Below are 19,815 nucleotides of genomic sequence, written 5' to 3' on the forward strand. Positions count from 1 at the left end.
TGTTTAAAACTAACAAAATATTTTACGTAAAATTTGAAAAAACCGTTTTAACCAATTAAAACTGTTTTACAAAACAGGTAACGTTTTTACAAAACGTTACGTAAAAAAAAGAAATAATAACCGTTCTTTTACAAATGTTTAAAAATTTGCAAACTTTACTATTTAGGTAAATTAATTTATAAATTAATAAACGATAAAATAAATGTAAAAACCGGTTTATAAATTAACGACGAGCGTTATAATAAGGTACGAGCTTTCCTCGATAATACGCTATTATAATTATAATTATTTCTATTATTAAAAAAACGAATCGACGCACAAATTTTATACGACTTTTTTTATAAATTTCCAAAACGCCTAAAAAAGGTTTTAATAATTTGGAAAAAAACACGGATTGTTGGAATAATAGTCACTGTTATCGCACTTGGGCGTGTGAATGCACGCTGACTAGCATATATCCCGTGCGATCCGAATTCCTGACTTCTCAGGCATCCACAACTCCGCACCACCCCTTCATTTGCTCCTGTAACCAGATTCCACTTTTTACTCTCCTTTGTACGATAGACAAGACAGATAATTAGACATAGCGAATCGCACTAGTTACATTGTCTCAACCCCGAATCCCTACGCGTAGACGAGGTCTATGAACACGGATTTTTTAAACTTTTAATTAATTTAGGAAAAACGACCGCGGAAAAACGCCGTTGGTTATACACCAAAAAAATTTCGAAAAATGGAACGAAAGGTATTTTTATTTATATAATACGCTAATCCAAAAATTTTTAAAAATATATTTGGAAAATTATAACGTCGTTTTACCAGGCAAATTAAATGGAAAAGAAATTTGCAATTTGTTAATATAACGCAACCAAAATACGAAATAATTATAATTATAATAAATGTAAATTTATTACCCGGTAATTGAAGCGGGTAAACGCCAAATTAAAAAATTGAAAATTGGAAAAAAATATTATTTTTTAAAAAGAAAATAAAAAAACCCGACCTATTTACGAAAAAGGGGGTAATTAATATTACCTTTTCCGCAAATTAAAAAATTAAAAATTTTATAAAATTTTAATAGAAAAAAATTTTATACGGGAATAACGTTTTAACAGTTTATAAAACGAAATATTAAAATAATATCACGTTGTAATTAATAATAAAGAATATTACGAAATAATAAAACAAAGTATTTAATATTTACAAATATATTCCGCCATTACAAATCCCGAACAAGTTAATCGACCCGCACCAGGTAAAATTATTTTAAAACGCGTGGAATAAACTAAACGCTTATTTAGGAAAATTATACGATATTTTGGATAAAAAAATTAAAAACCTTATAAATATTTATAATATATTATAAATCCCATTATTTTAAATACGTGCGTTTGTTTAAATATGTATAAAAAGCGCGGAAACGTATTTTCTAAAAAGAAAATGGATAAATAAATAAAATTTAAAAAAATTCATAAATGATTTAAAAACGATTCGAAATACAATTTAAATAATAAATACATTATAAAAATTGGATTTTCATTATTTTTAAAAACGTTAAAATGGACCCCATTTATAAAGAAAAACGCGATTTAAATATTATGTAAATTATATTGGAAAAATTGCAAATATAATAAAAGGTATTAAAACCGGTATAAATATATAAAAAACAATTAATTATAACGATTTTAAAAATTATTGGAGGCGTTGAAAAATTCCGAAATATTATTATTAATTTTGCAACAATATTTACAATATTATTAAATTAAATAATAACCATTTTGGAAATGGAAAAGTAATATACGGTATAAAATACCTTTTTCCTTAACCGAAAATATAAATAATATGAAAGTTGCAAAAAGCGAAATAATAACCGTTAACAACGCCGAAAATTTAACAAACGATTTTAAATAATTATAAAAAATTCGGGGTATTATTTATATGGTAAACCGGGGTGCAAACCTTCGAATTATATAAAGGAAAAAAATAACGGTGGCGAAAACGGAAAATGCGAAATTAAAAATACCAAAAAAAAAACCAACGCGGAAATAAATAATTTTTTATTAACGGTAAAAGTAAGGGAAATAATAAACAAAAGAAAATTCGAACGACGGATTAAATAACGAAATAATAAACGAAAATAATTTAAACGGATGTATATTAATTTATTTTATAAATTATAAAATAACGGTATTTTTGGTAAACGAAATATTCCTCCATAAATCGGACCAAAACCGAATAACGTTTCCAAAAAATAAAAAACCGCCAAAGGATTTTCCGCACCAAATTTTAAATTAATACGGTTTAAATAATATTTGGTATAAAACTGTACCAAATATAAATGTTATTACGATATTAACGGCCGGTATTAATTTATTAACAATTATAGTGTTAATAGGGGATATAAAGGGTAATTTTTAAGTGCGGCGTGGTTAATAACCCGTGTTAAAAGCGTTAAATATATTAAAATATGGAACGTTATACGTAAATGGACAATAATATATTGGTGGGAGGATTTTATTTTATCTTTTTATATATTTTCCGATATCGAAATGGGGGTTGGTACGCCAAAAAAGCTTCCGGTACCGCAATAAATTTCCGAAAAATTAATTTGTATAAATTTGTTAAAAAACACCCTTATTTGCTAATAAACCATTTTTGGGTTCGCACGTAAAGGTGAATTTTTCAACCTAATACAAGGTAATTAACTCGTAAATATAAAGTAAATATTAAACCTAATACAAGGTAAATAATCCCACTCACTAATTTTTAAATCGCAACTTTTGCATTTAACAAATTAACGGAATTTTAACCACCCCATTTCGGAATTATATATAATAGGTTATATACAAATAAAAGTGGGCTTATTACATGCAAAATAATGCATATAATTAACACCCCCTCTCTTTTGCTACTTAATCCAAAAATAAAGTCGGAAAAGAAAGAAAAAACACGAAAAAAGAAAAGAAAATTAAAAAGAAATTCCCCCTTATGCCCCAACCCAACTTAAACCCCCGATACGAAGCCCCTGGATAATTAAGCCCTCTGTACCGGGCCCCCTAATTGACTGAACCCCAAATTGGACGAACCCCCGAATTGGAAAAAAACCCCCAGATTTGTAACAACCCCCGGATCCAAACCTACAACCCACAAATTATAACCCACGGAACAAACTATTAGGCCAGGTAGCTAATTTGGCTGTTCATTGTTGTAAGTTCCAGAAAAGTTAAATATAAAGAAAAGGTCCAATCGTTAAATCGCCCAAAACGTGAGCTAATTAGATTCGGATTTAATTTTGGGTATAGGGTCGGTATAAATTGCTTATTAATTAACTTTTAAGGGTAAGTTTGGGTAAATCGGCTGGTATTAGGCTAACAAAAATCCAAAAATTGCAAACAAAGGAAATAATAAAATTAATTAACTAACGAATTAATTAAATGTTTTAAAATTTAATAAGTAAAAACTAAATTTACAAGGGCTTTAACCCTATAAACTTTAAAAAAACCTTGTAAATTGGAAGCGTTAAAAGTTTTGTAAAACCATTAGCGGGCATTTTTTTGGATTCCAGGTATTTTAAAATTACTAATCCTTTTATAACTAACTCCCGTACGTAATAAAATTTTAATAGCGTATATTTAATACGTTGGTGGTACGTAGGGTTATATACGTTAATTATAAAGCCTATATTATTTCCAAATATTACAATAAGGCCTTTTACAGGTAATTCAATTTTTATAAATAAATTTTTAAACCACTTTACTTTACGCAAAGCTTCCATTAAAACATCGGTTTCGGTTTTTGGGGTGTTTAAAATTATAATATTAGCCTTTTTACACTTCCACGTTATAAAAGCCCCAAATAAGGTATATAAATATCCGTAAACGGATTTTAAATTTTCCCTAACCCCGGAAAAATCGCTATTATTAAAACCTAATAATTTTAAATTTTTAAAACCCCCAATTAAAAAATTAAATGGTAAGTTAGTTTTAATTATTTTATTTCCGTAGCAAATTGTTAGGGATTTAGTACCTGCTAAATAGCGAAATAGGTTTTTAACTACCGTTAAATCAATTATAGTGGTTTTCGTTAAAAAACAAAATAACCATTAAACCGCAAAATTAATATCCGGGCGCATTAATAAAATTAAATATATTAGGGTACTGATAACACGCTGTAATAATTTAATTTCCAACGCATTTACGGGTTCGCCCCCGCTATATTTTAAAACACCCGGTTGTAAAGGAATAAAAATAAGTTTGCAATTAATTAATCCGAACGTTGCTAATGCTTTTTTTATATATTAAATTTAATGGAGCTAAAATAGGCGGTTAAACCTATCCCTTATAATTTAAACGTTTAAAAAATAAATTGCAAAGCCTTTATTTTTTAATGCGTATATTTTATTAAAAGGGGCTTTTAAATCTTGGATATATGTTACGATCAAAGTATCGGGTAACCTGTTCTTAGGGTAAAGTACAGTGGGTTAAAACAATTAAACGTTTAAATTGGGTAATTAGAATTTTCAATAACTGGGGTGAAATTATAATTAATTTTTGGGTAGGTAGTAAATTAATTATTGCTAAATAATCCTAGGCTAAATTTTATTTACATGGTAATAAATATGTTTTATATAGGCTTTATCCCAAATGTAATCTTTTTTAATTTTTAACAAATTATAAAAATTACTTTTTTTAATTTGTCGTAATTTTTTCGAAATCGCTAAAATTACTTATTTCGGTAATTACGTGGTATTACGTAACCTAATTCCCTTATATAATTTTATTTCCTGCCAATCGGTATTTTATATCGTTAAAAGGGGTATAACCCCGTTTAGCCTTCCTAGTACCGGCCCAATTATTTGGTCGTAATATTAGGTTTCCTTTTTTTGGCCAAATCCTTTTGGCCTTTAAATAATTTATATCCCTTTAATCCTAATTATTTATTTCCTGGTTCCTTTTTTATTAATTTTCCTGCGCTATATCCAATTGTATAATTAAATCGAAATTTAATCGCTCGTTAATAAAACGTCGTTACGCCCTCTTTTTTTCTTTATTATCGATTAATATTATCGAAATACCTTCTTATAATCCTTATTATATTAAAAATATAACGTTTTATCAAATATTTTCTTAAAATTCGGTTCGTTACGTGGAATATATCCGTTTTAACCGTTTCGGATACGACGTATTAAGTTTATCCGCTATTTAAATCCGGTATATCGGTCGTTAATATTCCAAATTAAACGCGGAAGTTAAAACGTTCGAAAAACAAATTTATACGCAATAGGCGAAATTATTCCGTTTACGGAAATAAAAAAAATTATAATTTAAAAAAATAATGCGAATTATATTTCGCGGAATTAATAATTTGGAAAAATTGGATTACGTGGAATGTAAAAAGGTAAAATAGGAAAAACGGCGGCGATTAGCCGAAATCCTTTTTAAAATATTTTTAAAATTGCTTTTTCCGGATTCCAATTTTATTTGGAATTTAACCTTTCCTATAAATTTTTTAAATCTTTTTTCATTAAACGAAATAAATATTTTCGCGCGGTATTTTATTAGTAAATTATTTGTTCGTATATTTTTAATTCGTGGTATATGTTAATTATTTTTTTTATAAATTCGTTTCGTAATATGGTTTCGAATTTTAATCGGTTTTTAGTTTTTGGAAATAGTAAATGGTACTTTTTTAAATTTTCCTTTTTTTTTAATTAATTTGCTCGCAAATCCAATTCTTGGTAATATTGGCGGAACGGTTTCTAATAATTTTGGAAATGGTTAAAAAATTCCCAAATATTTTTTTTATATTTATAATTTTCCCATTTAACAAGGTATTTTATTTTTCCGTAATTACGTTTATGGTCGAATATTCGTTTTATTTCGTAAATTTCTTATATATCGACCTTTATCGTTTTTTGTATATTAATGCCGTATAGTGCTGGTTCCAATAATAATATGTGGAATGTCGGGTGGATTTTTATAGTATTTGGTAATAATAATTTGTAATTGGTGTCGCTAATTTTTTTATTAATTTTAAAAGGTTTAAATTTTTTAAAATTAAATTTGCTATTTGGTCGTTATATTTTAATATTACGTTGAATAAAATAAACGTTATTTCCTTTTTTAAAAGATGGTCCTTTTATCCGATGTTAATTGGCGTATTTTATTATTTTTTCTCGTACGAATTTTAATTCCTGTTAAAATTTCTTATATAGTTGTCGCAATTCGTTTGTTTATTTATCGGCTCGTAATGCCGTAATGGTTATTCTAGGTTTTTTATATACGGTAAAATTAAATTTATAATTGGTATAAAACGGGGTCGTTTTAATATTTTCGTTTTTTAAACTATTATAAACGAATTATATTGTGGATAAAAACCGTACCCAATCGTTTTATTTGTAATTTACGTAGCATTTTAAATATTATTCGAATATTTAATTGGCCCGTTTTATTTATCCGTCCGTCTGTGGGTAAAATACTGTTAATAATTTATGGTTGGTTCCTAATTATTTTATTAATAATTTCCAAAATTTTAATGTAAAAAGCTTATTTTTATCGGTAACGATGTTTTTTAATAATCCGTAATTGCTAACAATTATTCGTAGGAATGTATAGGCGATTTTTCCAACGTTACTGCTTTTTTTATATGGTAGGAAATAGGCGTATTTAATAAATTTATTCACTATAACTAATATACTATTATATTTGGTTTTAATAAATAGTTTTTCTGAAAGTGGTAATTTAACGATAAAATCCATTGTAATAATTTACCAAACCTTATTAAAAGCTAATAATAATTATATTAGCCCATAAGGTTTATATTTCGCGGATTTGCTTTTGGCGCAAAATTCGCAATTTTTAATTTTTTTTCGTAGTTTTTATCGTGTTCCTTTAAAATTATAATGTTATCTTAACCGTTTCCATATTTTGGAAATTTTTTAATATCAGTATGTTTTGTTTCTATGGATTTTTCGTATTTTTTCGGGTGTAATTTTTGTGTTTATTATTATAAAACTTCGGTATATTGGTAAAAAATTTCCGTTTTCGTTTATCGTAAAAATAACGCGTATTTCCTTTGGTATTATATTTTCGTGGTTTAATTTCCGGTTAAAAGTATCGGCCCTGCCGTTTTTTATTCCTTTCCGGTATATAATCCTAAAATGGAATTTTAATAAAAATTTTAACCATTTAATTTGTCGTTTATTTAATATTTTATTAATGGTAAAATGGATTAGGTTTTTGTAATCCGTATAAACTAATATTTCGTATTTAATTCCGGACAATTATAGTTTCCATTTTTCGAATATTTAAATAATAACCATAAATTTTTTGTCGTGGATTTGGTAATAAAATTTCAATTTATATAATTTTTGGGAAAAAAAGGCGCAAAGGTGCAATTTTCCTTTTTTATTTCGTTGGGTCTAATATTTTAAAAATCGGTTTTCGCGCTACTGCGTCTCGTAACTATTCGAAAACCTGTTATATTTGTCTCATCCATTAGAATTCCAAATTTTTTTTAATTATATTGGTTAACGGGGTGGCGATCGCGCCGTATCCTTTAATAAATTTTTTTAAAAGTTTATAAATCCGAAAAAGGCTCGAACGTCTTTCACGTTTTGTGGTTAAAACCATTTTTTTACTGTTTAAATTTTCGAATTTTCCATCCTAATTTCTCCAAAAACGATAATATATTTTAAAAAATTAATTTGCTTACTGTAAAAAATACATTTATCGGGTTTAATTAAAAGTTTAACGTTTTGTAATTTTTGTATAATTATATGGACGTATTCCTTATATGCCTCCAACGTTTTGGAAAAAACGAGGATATTCTCCAGGTAAATAACGACGAAAATATTTAAACATTTTTTAAAAACGTAGTTAATTATAGTTTGGAAAATTATTGGGGCGTTAATAAATCCGAAAAGCATTATTAAATATTCGTAATATTTTCGCCTAATGCGAAACGCGGTTTTCCACTTTTCGCCTTCCTTTATACGGATTAAATTATATGCTTTTTTAAAATTTAATATCGTAAACCATTTTATTTAGTAAAATATATTTCGGAATTTTCTTATTAGCGGGAGCGGGTAGCAGTTTTTTATAATAATATCGTTTAATTATTTGTAATTTACGTATAATCGTAGTTTTCCGTTTTTTTTTGGTACGAAAAAAATTAAATATCCTATTAGTAATATTAATGGCTTAATATACCCTTTTTTAGAAAATTTTTCGAAATATTCGTTTAATATTTCCATTTATATCGGGTTTAGACCATATATTTTGTGGAATTTTGGTTGGGTTTTTTTTTAACGGTATTTTGTAATCGAATGGATTATATTCGGGTAATTTTATTTCGAATTTTGGGCTAAATAATCGGATATATATTTGGTATTTTTTGGGATTTTGCCGTTTTTAGCTGGTTTATCCGTAATTGGTATTATATAATTTAATCGGTTTTAATTTGTAGATAATCGCCTTTTTTCCAATATTGGCTCCGGGGTTAGTTATCCTCTTTGTAAATACGCCATTTGTTTTATTTGGTCCTTCCGTATTTTACGTTTCCTATATAAACCCTTTTATATTAAAAGTCGTTAAATAATTAGGTGTTTTTCCCATTAAATTTGGCCAATTGTTTAATTTATTCTGGGGTTATTTTTCCTAAACCAGGGGATTTTTAAAATTATATTTTTATTTTTTATTTCCGTAATATTTAAAATAATTCGTTTTTTCGTTTATAATTTTTCATTTAAAGGTGTACGGTTTTTATTTCGATAATACCGTTCCCGTATAAAACTGCTTTTCCTTCTACGGTTTACGATTGGTATAATTTTTTCTTTTATCGCCAAAATATCCGTCGTTCCGTTACGATTTTTAATAATATATAATTATTTTATATTCCATTATCGAAAAATGTTCGTATGGGTTTTCCACCGAATTATATATTTAAAAAATATATATTCGTATTTTGTTACCGTATTTTACGTAATATTTAAGGTTTTTCGCTCCGTTTTTATTATTTTCGCCTTCCGGTACCCTATACCGTTTGGCTGTTTTAATCTTTTGGCTTGTTAGATTCGCGTCGTAGGTTTTTGTTTTTTTTATTTTTAGGTGCGAAATTGCTTTTTATTATTATTTCGTCGAAAAAATGCTTTCCTGGTATAAATATTTTACGCGCGTTCGTGGGCGTTTGTTTATTTTTTATTTTCGGGTTTTATACGATTTTGGTCGTGGGAGCGGGTAATTGGTGTCGTTATTTCCGTACGTACCAATCCTATATTTTGGCTAATATATAAATTTTATATATATTACGTATATATTCGTACCATAGGAATTTTAACTAATTATAATATATTATGGGGTATTCGTTATTTGGCGTAAAAATTACTATTAACTCGTTTTAAAACCTAATTTTAATTTCCCAATTAAATAATTTTTAAATCGTGTAAATTTCGTTAATTCCGGTAATTAATCGTCGTCGAAAGAAAGAATTGTGGTAAATTTTTTTATTTATATGGATTCCGCAATTATTTTGGAAATATTTAGCCCAAAAAATTTAAAAATGTTTAGGGTATTTAATATTAAATATCGGGTAATTTCCAAACGTGGGATCCGGGTTTTTTAAAAAAATTTGTTTTTATTATATTAGGATATATTTTGGAAATTGGATTAATTAATCGTTTCGGTATAAATCGATTTATTTTTTACTATATTTGTAAAAATCGTTTACTTTTTCCGCGTTATAACGGTTTGGTATTATTTTTTTTTCGTCGTTCAATTTTTCGTTTAAAACGTTATTAAAAAATTTTCCTGTTAAAAACTGGTTAATTATCCGGATACGGTGAATTTATCCCAATGGTTTTACATCCGAACTTTTTAAAAGGTTTAAATCGGTAAATTCGGGTAAAATGGCGTTTTACCGGTATAAATTAATTGGTAGCCTTATCTTTATAAATATTCGGTTTCCCACTACCAATATTCGGGTATTTCGTAATTTTTAAAAATACTATTTTGCGTCCATTTTAAAATTATTGTAGATTATATAATTATCGTCGTAATAGGTAATCTAATTTATTAGGTTATATTAATTAAATTGTATTTATTGGTAATTAATAACGTTAAACCTTCGTAATTTTTCGTTTTTACCCCTAAAATCGATGGTAAAACCAGGGGTGTTATTTTGGTTTCCAGGACAATTTTTCGCGATATTTTTTATTTTATTACATTTAAAACATTTGCCATTTTTGGGGTTTTTGTAAAGTTTTTTATATTATATCGTGTTTAAATTTATAAATCCGCTGTACGTTCCGTACGCAGTATTATATTGGCGAGGTGGTTTGGAGTATTGGTATTTGCGTCCGGTATTGGCTTATTGCAAAACCGATCCTTATACGCTACGGCTTTCGCGTCGTTCCAGTTTTTTTTCGTAAAATCGGTTATTAATTTTAACTGTTAATTTTACGTATTCGGTTAAAATGTCGGATTGTTTTTTTTTAACAAATTCGTCCTTAATTTCTTTTTTAAATTCCGTATAAAAACGTGCTATTAAGGTTTTAAAACTTTATAATAATTTGGCGGTAATTTATCGGAATTTACTGGTATATTTCGATATCGATTTAGTTTAAATAAAACGCATTAATTTACGTTTAACCGTACGTTCTTCGTTTAAATTACCGAATATTCCCTTAAAATATTTTTCGAAATTTTTGTAATCGTCGAAAATTCGGTTGGTTTTAATTTTACGGTTTTTCTTTTCGTCGTAGTCCAAATAATTTCGTAAAATAGGTTCGAACCAAACGAACGCGTCGTTTTTTAAAAACGAAATTGCGTAGGTAATTTTATTTGTATTATTATCGAAATTATCCTCGTTAAAATATAAATAGGCCCAAATTCCAATAAAAATTTTTTGTAAAATATTTATAATACTATTAAAAAAGGTAAATAAAAAATAATTAATGTTATTTTTATTAATTCGGTTAATTTATTCGGTTATTCGTTCCTAAAATTATCGATTTTCGGTTTAAAACGTCGCGACCATTTAACGTAAAACGTTAACGTTGGCTGGAACGTTGGTGGTAAAAGGGGTTTAAAGGGTAATCCTGTTAAAAAATATCGTTTCGGCGGTACTATTCGGTATATTTTAACGCAAAATATTAAATAAAAACAATTAAAATGTTACGATTAAAATATCGGGTAACCTATTTTTAAAATAAAATATAATGGGTTAAAACAATTAAACGTTTAAATTGGGTAATTGAAATTCTTAATAATTGGGGTGAAATTATAATCGATTCCTGAGTAAATAATAGGTTAATTGCTGCTAAACAATCCTAGGTTAAATTTTATTTATATGGTAATAAATATGTTTTATATAAGCCCTGTTCCAAATGTAATTTTTTTTAATTTTAGCAAATTACAAAAATTACTCTCTTTAATTTGTTGTAATTTTTTCGAGATCGTTGAAATTATTTGTTTCGGCAATCACGTGGTGTTACGTGACCTGGTTCCCTTATATAATCCTGTTTCCTGCCGGTCGGTGTTTTGTGTCGTTAGGAGGGGTGTGACCCCGCTTGGCCTTCCTGGTACCGGCCCAACTATTTGGTCGTAATAATATACTGCAATTTAGGATTTATTAGCAGGTAATTGTTAACAAAAATAATAATAAAATGTTTGGATTTAATATTATAAAAAACAGCGGGATTAAAAATTAGCGGTTTAAAACCTTTTGTAAAAAACAAACTTTTTAACTTTGTTTGCCATTTTTTTGGGCCCTGTTTTCAACCGTATAACGCTTTTTCCAACTATATAATTTGCATTTCCTTTAAATTATAACCTATTTGCATTAAAATTTTAGCGGTGGTAAAATTGTAAAATTTAACCCAATCGTTAAAACCTTTTAGAATTTGCAAATAAATATTTACGTCGGTAAAATTATTATTTAAAAACGCACCGATAAAATCGATTTGTTTTATTTCCCAGTTTTGTGCATTAGCTATTACCAATAATATACGCCAAACAGGCGGTATATTAATACTAGCAAAAATTTCAATGTAATTTAGGTTTTCGACCTGTAAAAACCCTTTAATAATAAATTTGGTTTTGCATTTCATAAGTTTATTATTTTTTTAATTTAAATACCGGCCGGGTAAAAATTAATTTACGGCTTATAAGTATTTAAATTTTAGGGATAAAACAGAAGGTTTTTACAATAACAATTTGGTTAAATTTAATCTTTAAAACTGTTAATTATTTAGCATTTTTAAAGTTATTTAGCGCCTGTTAATAATTATTTGGTTCGCCGTTTTTAAGGGGCTTTTTCTTTCTTTTTTTTAATTTAATAACAAAAATAATGCACGTAATTAATATTTATTGGATCTGGGATTTTAAATCGCGAATTTAACTTTATATATTATATTTTAAATGCCGAAAACACTAGAATTTCCGTTATTTTAAATGTTAAATTAGGCACCGCTACCGTTAAAAGCTTTAAAGGGCGAATAATAGGTTATGTAAGCCGGGAAAACATTATAATTGCGGAAGGTAAAGGATTATTATCTACTAAATCCAAATTTTTAACGTTGTAAATTTCGTTTTTAGGTTTAAAATTAAAATCCCCCTTTAAACTTGGATTTTCCCCTTTTCAAATTTGTAATGTTTCCCCTGGAATAGCCAAACTTTTAACGGGTATACCTTTTAAAATTTTTACGGTAAAGGTTTTATATATAACCCGTTTAGCAGGGGCGTAAACCAACGTTGTAAAATTGGACAAATGGGTTAAAAACTTTATTATTTTTGTACGGGGAGCCAATTTGTTGGATTTTTGGCGTTTTTCCAACGGTATAACAACCTGGCATACGGTATTAATAACCCGATAATGGTTTAAATTAGGCCTATAGTAATTTAGGTTAAAATTCGGAATAAAATTCCTCGTAAAATGTTAATTCCTTATTAATTACCGTTATACGGTTAATTAAATTAATTACGGCCGGTAATTAATAATTTTATAAATATAATGGTAAGCCTACCGTTATAGTGGCAAATTTAAATTTATCCAAAATAACCCTAACGGACCGTTCCGTTAACCCGTTTTGGCCGTGGTTATAAAAGTCAAAAATGCTAAAATTACCATTTTTATTTGCAAACCAATTTTAAAGCTTTATATTTACCTCGTGCCCCCTATTAAAATAAAAATTAATGGGGTAACGCCCGTACGTAACTCTTAAAATTTTAAAAAAGCTTTTAATAATTATTAAAATCATAAATCCGGCTGTATTTTGTAATGGGATCGACCACCGAAAACGTAATTTTCAATCCATTAATAACAAAAATACAAGTTTTTTATCATAAAGGTTAAATTTAAAAATTATTATATTACTTTTCATAAAATCGAGGATATTAAAGGGTGTAAAAAGTGTCTTTTTATTTGTACGCTTAAAAAACGTGGCTTTAATGTAAATAATGCAAGTAATAGCCCGAATTTTGTTCAAATTAGGTAGCTTATTTGCGGTTTTAACGGTTTTTTTAAATAATAACAACTTTATATGTTTTAAACGCTTATATTATAATAGGGCTTTTTAAGCCTGGATTTTTTTACATTTATATATAAATCCGTCTCTATTAACCGTTAACCAATTATTGGTAGTTCGTTTTAAATTTAAAAGCAGGTAATTTATAAAGGCCTGTATTAATTTCGGTATTAAAAAAGTTTTTAACAACGGATTTTTTGTGTGGGAAACCCCCTTTTTTCGGTATTAGCCCTTTTTGTATTTGGCTATGTAAGTTTACATATATATAACGCTTTATACAAAGGTTATATAAATAAACCAAAATATATTTATGTACTTTGCGTTTATTATTAATATTATTTTATTAATAATTAATATTTAACACTTATAATTAATATACATGTAAACATAATGCGCATAAATAATTTACGAATAAGCAAAGGAATAACGTGTTAAAAATAAATATATTTACAATATATAAAAGGCGACGTAACCCGCCAAAATAAATAGAAAATTATTGAAAGTTATAAATATATATATATTCGTACAACCACGCTTACCACGTTGTTTATTATCCTGTTAACACAATTTACTTTTAAAATTCCTTCCCTTTAACATTATAACTTTTACAGGCTATATAAAAGGGTTATTTAGCAGTTTACCGGGCTTATGGGGTTTAATTTCACGTGGATTTTTAAAATTTATTACATTAAATTTCTGCATTACAAGTAAATTTACGGTTGTATTTTTATTTTGTTCGGAATTTAACGTTTCCGTTACCGTATTTTCTTCCGGTTCCGAATTAATATAAATTTTATAATCGCTTTAATGTTTAAGAATTATATTATTTACATTTACCTCCAACGGGGTTACGTAGCCCCTTATAACCCCCTGTAAAAGTTAATTAAAGGCGGTATTATATTTACCGATTATATCGGCGTAATTCGAAACCGTAAATTTAAAATTCTAAATAAAAATATCGCATTTTTTTACCTCCAAGTAAAACGAATTTTTGGTAGTGTTTAAACGTCCCCACGCTTTGCAATCCCGATCGTATAGGGTATTTTTTAATAATACGCCCTTTATATTATAATATATAAGGTTACTAACGATATTTATTCCAAACAAAGGGATATATAACACGTTATTTAACGTAATTTTTTAAATTCGTTAATTTTGGGGTTATACCGGACCTGTATTTTAATAATTCCAGTGCCGATAAATTTAACAGGGCCACCTCCGGTACTAACTTCGATTATTAAACCGGGGGTATAATCGGTAAAAAATTACTTATTTGCAAAAATATAGTGCGTGTTATTTATATCGTACAAAATTGGGTAATTTAACCGTTTAAATTTAGGGTTTTTATTTACACCGTTTCCCAACCTGGCTTTAATTTTAAAATTAATTGCTAATACCTGTGGTTTTAACTTTTTACCGGTATAATCGGGTTCCGAATTTAATTCCGAACATAATTTTATAACCCCGCTAATAGCGGAATTAACCTTTTATTATAATACCCGGTACGGTATATTACCGCTCGAATTGCTTGCCTATTTTAAAACGTTATACGCTGCGCATATGTTAACGTCACTTGGAATCGAGCCTGTAAATAACTCGAAATTTATTAAAATTATAAAAATTCCAACGTTCGATTCGCTGGAATTAGAAAATTTATTTATTTTTGCAATAACTAAATCCGAATTAAAGTTTTAACTTTTTTTCGTAATTTGAAAGTGTTATTTTGCCCGTTATTTTCCTTTTTAACGTGCTTTTTAGCGTTTTTTTACCTAATTTTTAACCTCTAACCCTACAATTTGTGGTTTTGGCTATTGTAAAATTTAAAACCGAATTTTCGGATATAAAATCCGCTATAAAATATTGCAAATTTAATTGATTCGAATTTCGGTTTATAATTTCCAGGGCCCGTTAGGTATTGCGTTAGCGTTCCGTCCAAATAAAAAACGTGCTCTTTAAAACCCGTAAATATTAATTTCGTATATTAATAAAATTAAATTGCACGTTGGTATTCGCTAATTTAATTACCAAAAAGTTAAAACGGTTGTTAAATTTTAATATCGACCTTTTAAATTTCGAAAAATTTAGGGTATAAAATCCCCAATATAGCGAGCTTCGGTTAATTTCGGGTGTAACGGAATAATTATTTCCCAGGGTTTTATAAACCGTTACAAAACTGGAATACCATGTAATAAATTTCAAAAGTTTTTTAATTAGCCCATTTTTAATAAATAATAATAGGACCGATTATTTATATTCCGGTAAATTATAATTAATTTTAAAGTTAAAAATAAATTCCGCAATTTTTATAACTTTAAATTGTATTAAAAGTGTTTATTTCCACAGGTCGAAATTGTTAACCCCTACTAATCTGCAATTTTCGGGGAAGGAAAATACCCGTTTCGACAGTTTTTTGCTTATTTTATTATTTAAAATTAGGTTCCTAGGTAGACTAGGTGGGGTAACGTTATCAGCGTTAAAAATCCGTGGGTTAACCTCCGAATTACCGCTATTGGGGGTATTATTGCCCGTAATACTATTAAAATTAGTGGATTTACCATTTTCCAACGTTAATAAGAACGCCAATTGTTAAATTACATATTAAAATTAATCCATTTGCGTAATTAACGCTTTTAATTGCAGGTTTTAAGCCTGTAATTTAACGGCTAAAACTTTGTTTGGGCTGGGTTTAGGGCTTTTATTTGGTGGAATTAGGCCTGGGAGGCCCGACATAAGGCTGTTTTCCATTATAAAGTGGCTTAAGTTTTAATTTTTGAAAAAACTAACCTAATCGCCTGAAGATAAATACCGTAATTTAGGATTTCTTACACCGTTTACCTTTTAACGGTTATAAATTTATACGTGCCAAAAATATAAGGCTTATTGCTATTTTTAATGGTCGAATCCACTGAAAATATAGGGTTGGAATCCCTCAAGTCCACAATTTATAAGTGCCCTAATATTAGTACCAATCCAAATACATTAACGATCGAAAATTAATTGGTTAAATGAGTGCAAAATAACGTAACCTGCAAAATAATATATAACGTACCGGTTAATGGGTTAATGGGTTATTACGGATAAATATAAAGGTTTTAACCCTAACTCGTTAACGCAAACTTTACTTAACGCATTAAAAATTTAAACCAATTATAACGACGTGTACAACCCACAAAAACCTCTCCAAAAATTTTGGGATTTGCAATATAAGCGAACGTTGTAATATTTGAAAATTTAATTTGAATTAAACGCTAAAATAGCGACCCTTTGTTGTAAATATAAGGGGGCTAGGTGCTAACGTAACATTTATAACCAATAATATGCACAAAAATAGCAATATTTTCGTTAATATACGTGATGTAAAAATGCAACGATAACCAAAATAAAGTTTAAAAATAGGGCTTTTTAATAATGCACAATGCATTTTATTGCACAAATTAAAGCCTCTCCGGGCTTATAACCTATAAACAATTATAATGCTAATAGGGGATATAGGGGGTAACATTTAAATACGCCGTGGTTAATAATCCGTGTTAAAATCGTTAAATATATTAAAATATAAAACGTTATACGCAAATAAATAATAATATATTAATGGGAGGATTTTATTTTATTTTTTTACATATTTTTCGACATCGAAATGGGGGTTGGCTCGCCAAAAAGGTTTGCGGTGCCGCTTATGAATCTCCGAAAAATTAATTTGTATAGGTTTGTTAAAAACGCTTTTATTTGTTAATAAACCATTTTTCGGTTCGCACGTTAAAATGAACTTTTCAGCCTAATACAAGTTAATTAATTCGTAGGTTTAGGGTATGTATTAAAGCCGGTATAAAATAAATAATCCCATTCGCTAACCTTTAAATCGCGATTTTTGCATTGAATAAATTAACGAAATTTTAACCACCCCATTTCGAAATTAAATATAATGGGTTATATATAAGTAAAGGTGGGCTTATTATATGCAAAATAATATAAATAATTAATAAAAGGTTTTTGCAAAATTTGTTTACTAGCGAAATAAAAATTAAAATAATTTAAATAAGGGATAAGGCGTAAAATTAAAAAATAACGGTTAATAATTTTAACGATAACGATAAAATTAAAATGAAAATCTACTTTTTTGGATAACGTCGGGAATAGTAAATTTAATGGCGATAATTATATTATAACCAAACCGAGTGGTAAAAAAAGCAAACAAAATAACAAACGAGCAGAAAAACGGCCAAAAAAATAATTTGAAAAATATTAAAAAAAAACTTTAAAAAGTCGCAACCATTTCGTATTAATTTTGTGGCAGGAAAAGGCTTTTTTATAAACGAAAAAAATTATTGAAAGTTTGTAATTAATTAAAAACAACGTCGTTTTAATCCAATAATAAATTAAATAAATAATATAAACGTTAAACGAAATTATTTGAAATTATTGTTTTTAAAGGAAACGTTTTGGGTTAATAATTACGATAATGAAAATTTATAACCGGTTCCGGAAAATAAAAGCGTAAAGAACTAATATTAAAAACGCCTTTAAAAACTTAATGGTAAATTATATTATTATTTCCGTTATTTGCGTTTTAAAAATTATTATAACGATTAAATTCAAAATTATTAACCGCGTGAAAAAAAGAATTACCAGTATTAAAATAAAAGAGATTACGGTTAATTTAACAATCAAATAATAATTTACGTATAATACCGCACAGGCCAATTACACGTAACTCACCCGCTCGATTAAAAATACAAAACGGAAAAATGTTTAAAAACTCACTTTTAAACAATTTTATAAAAATTATTAATTTTTATTTTTATACTTTTATAATAACGTTTTATTAATCGATTAACATTACAAAAAGCCTATTAATAATTTATATTATTTAATTAATTTTATTTAATAACGGACGTATTTAATTATTTAATTTATTTTAAAACCTGTAACCCCGGTAAATCGATTAAAAGTAATAAAATGCCCGTTTGGTAAAAGATTTTTGGTTTAAATCCCATATAAATTCCGCGATAAGGATATTAAATTTATATTTTAAAACCTGGTTACCCGATAATATTTATCCGCCATTCCCTTTTTTATACGCCAAAATAATATTTATTTTCCTGGTTTAAAAATATTTGCGGACAAATTTAAACCTTTTATAATTCCCATTATTTTTACCACGATATTATTTTATTTGCGGAAAATAACCATTAATTTTAAACTCCGAACCGGGATTTTAAAATTTAAGCCCGCAAATCTGGAATTTTATATATACGGTGGTTTTTATATTAATAATTGCTTTAAAATTTGTTACAGTTTTTTTTATTTCGTATTTCGCCGGTAAAATAAAATTATTATTAATAAAAAAGAAATCCCAACGATTTTGGCGGGGATTGTCGGAACCCATTCATATTTAATGTTAAGTAATAGTCCATTTTATTTACCGCGGTTAATTATTTAATATTCGCCGATAATTCTATCGTTTTAATTAATTTTTATTTAATGAAATTTTAATATCGTTTAAATATTCGTTCCCGAATAAAGCAAACTATTAACGTTATTAATTTATTGGTTTTAAACCGTATTTATTATAATAACACGATAATTACGCTAATTATAAATATTTGGTCCCGTTTTAAATTTATTCAAATCGGACGGTTAAAAAAACGTGCGGATTAAATTTAAATACACCCGTTAAATTTATTAACGTTGGAAAATATTATTAATAATTTGTACGAGGAAAATCGTTTTTATTATTTTATTATAATTAAACTTAAAATTAATATTACCAAGTTTTATTTTAAATTTTTCGGTAATAATTAATAACCCGATTTTTTTAATTTCATATAAATTTAATCAATTATCGCCAATCGTTTGGCCGATATTGATAGTAGTAACGAAAAAGTTTTCGAAACGGCCCGTAAAAAAATCCTCGAGGCTTTTTTAATTTATTACGCCTAATTTTCCATTTTAGCCAAAAATTATTTTTAATTTAATTATATGTTAAATTCGGACGCGATTTAAATTACCGTGCAAAATTTGCGATTTTCTAAAAACAACTTTCCCGTTAACGGTTTGGAAATTAACGGTAAAATAAACCTCGACTACCCAAAAATTAAAAGCAAATATTTTTGGTCGAATTAGGATTTTTTTAATATTTTTTCCGGTTCTTATTAGTTCTTTTATAAACTCGTTAATAAGTTTTATAATTATTATTGTAATTTTACTATTTTAATTTTGTTTTATTTCCCTAATTCTTTGTTATTATTATTATAATTTCTAATTTTAAAAAATGAATTTCTGTTTATTTATAA

The 19,815-nt window shown here is 27.2% G+C and overlaps 1 protein-coding gene across 1 annotated transcript; it reads right to left on the reverse strand.

The window, feature by feature from the left end:
• Positions 1-15,732: 15,732 nt before the first annotated feature.
• On the reverse strand, positions 15,733-16,080 carry PgNI_06646 (uncharacterized protein; the record flags this gene model as incomplete). Its single annotated transcript, XM_031126667.1, has 2 exons — positions 15,733-15,746; positions 15,963-16,080. The coding sequence occupies 2 exons, from the start codon at positions 16,078-16,080 to the stop codon at positions 15,733-15,735; spliced, it is 132 nt and encodes a 43-aa protein (XP_030982642.1).
• Between the last annotated feature and the right edge of the window lie 3,735 nt (positions 16,081-19,815).

Source organism: Pyricularia grisea, chromosome I (assembly GCF_004355905.1).
Source record: "Pyricularia grisea strain NI907 chromosome I, whole genome shotgun sequence".
Classification (NCBI taxonomy): domain Eukaryota; kingdom Fungi; phylum Ascomycota; class Sordariomycetes; order Magnaporthales; family Pyriculariaceae; genus Pyricularia; species Pyricularia grisea.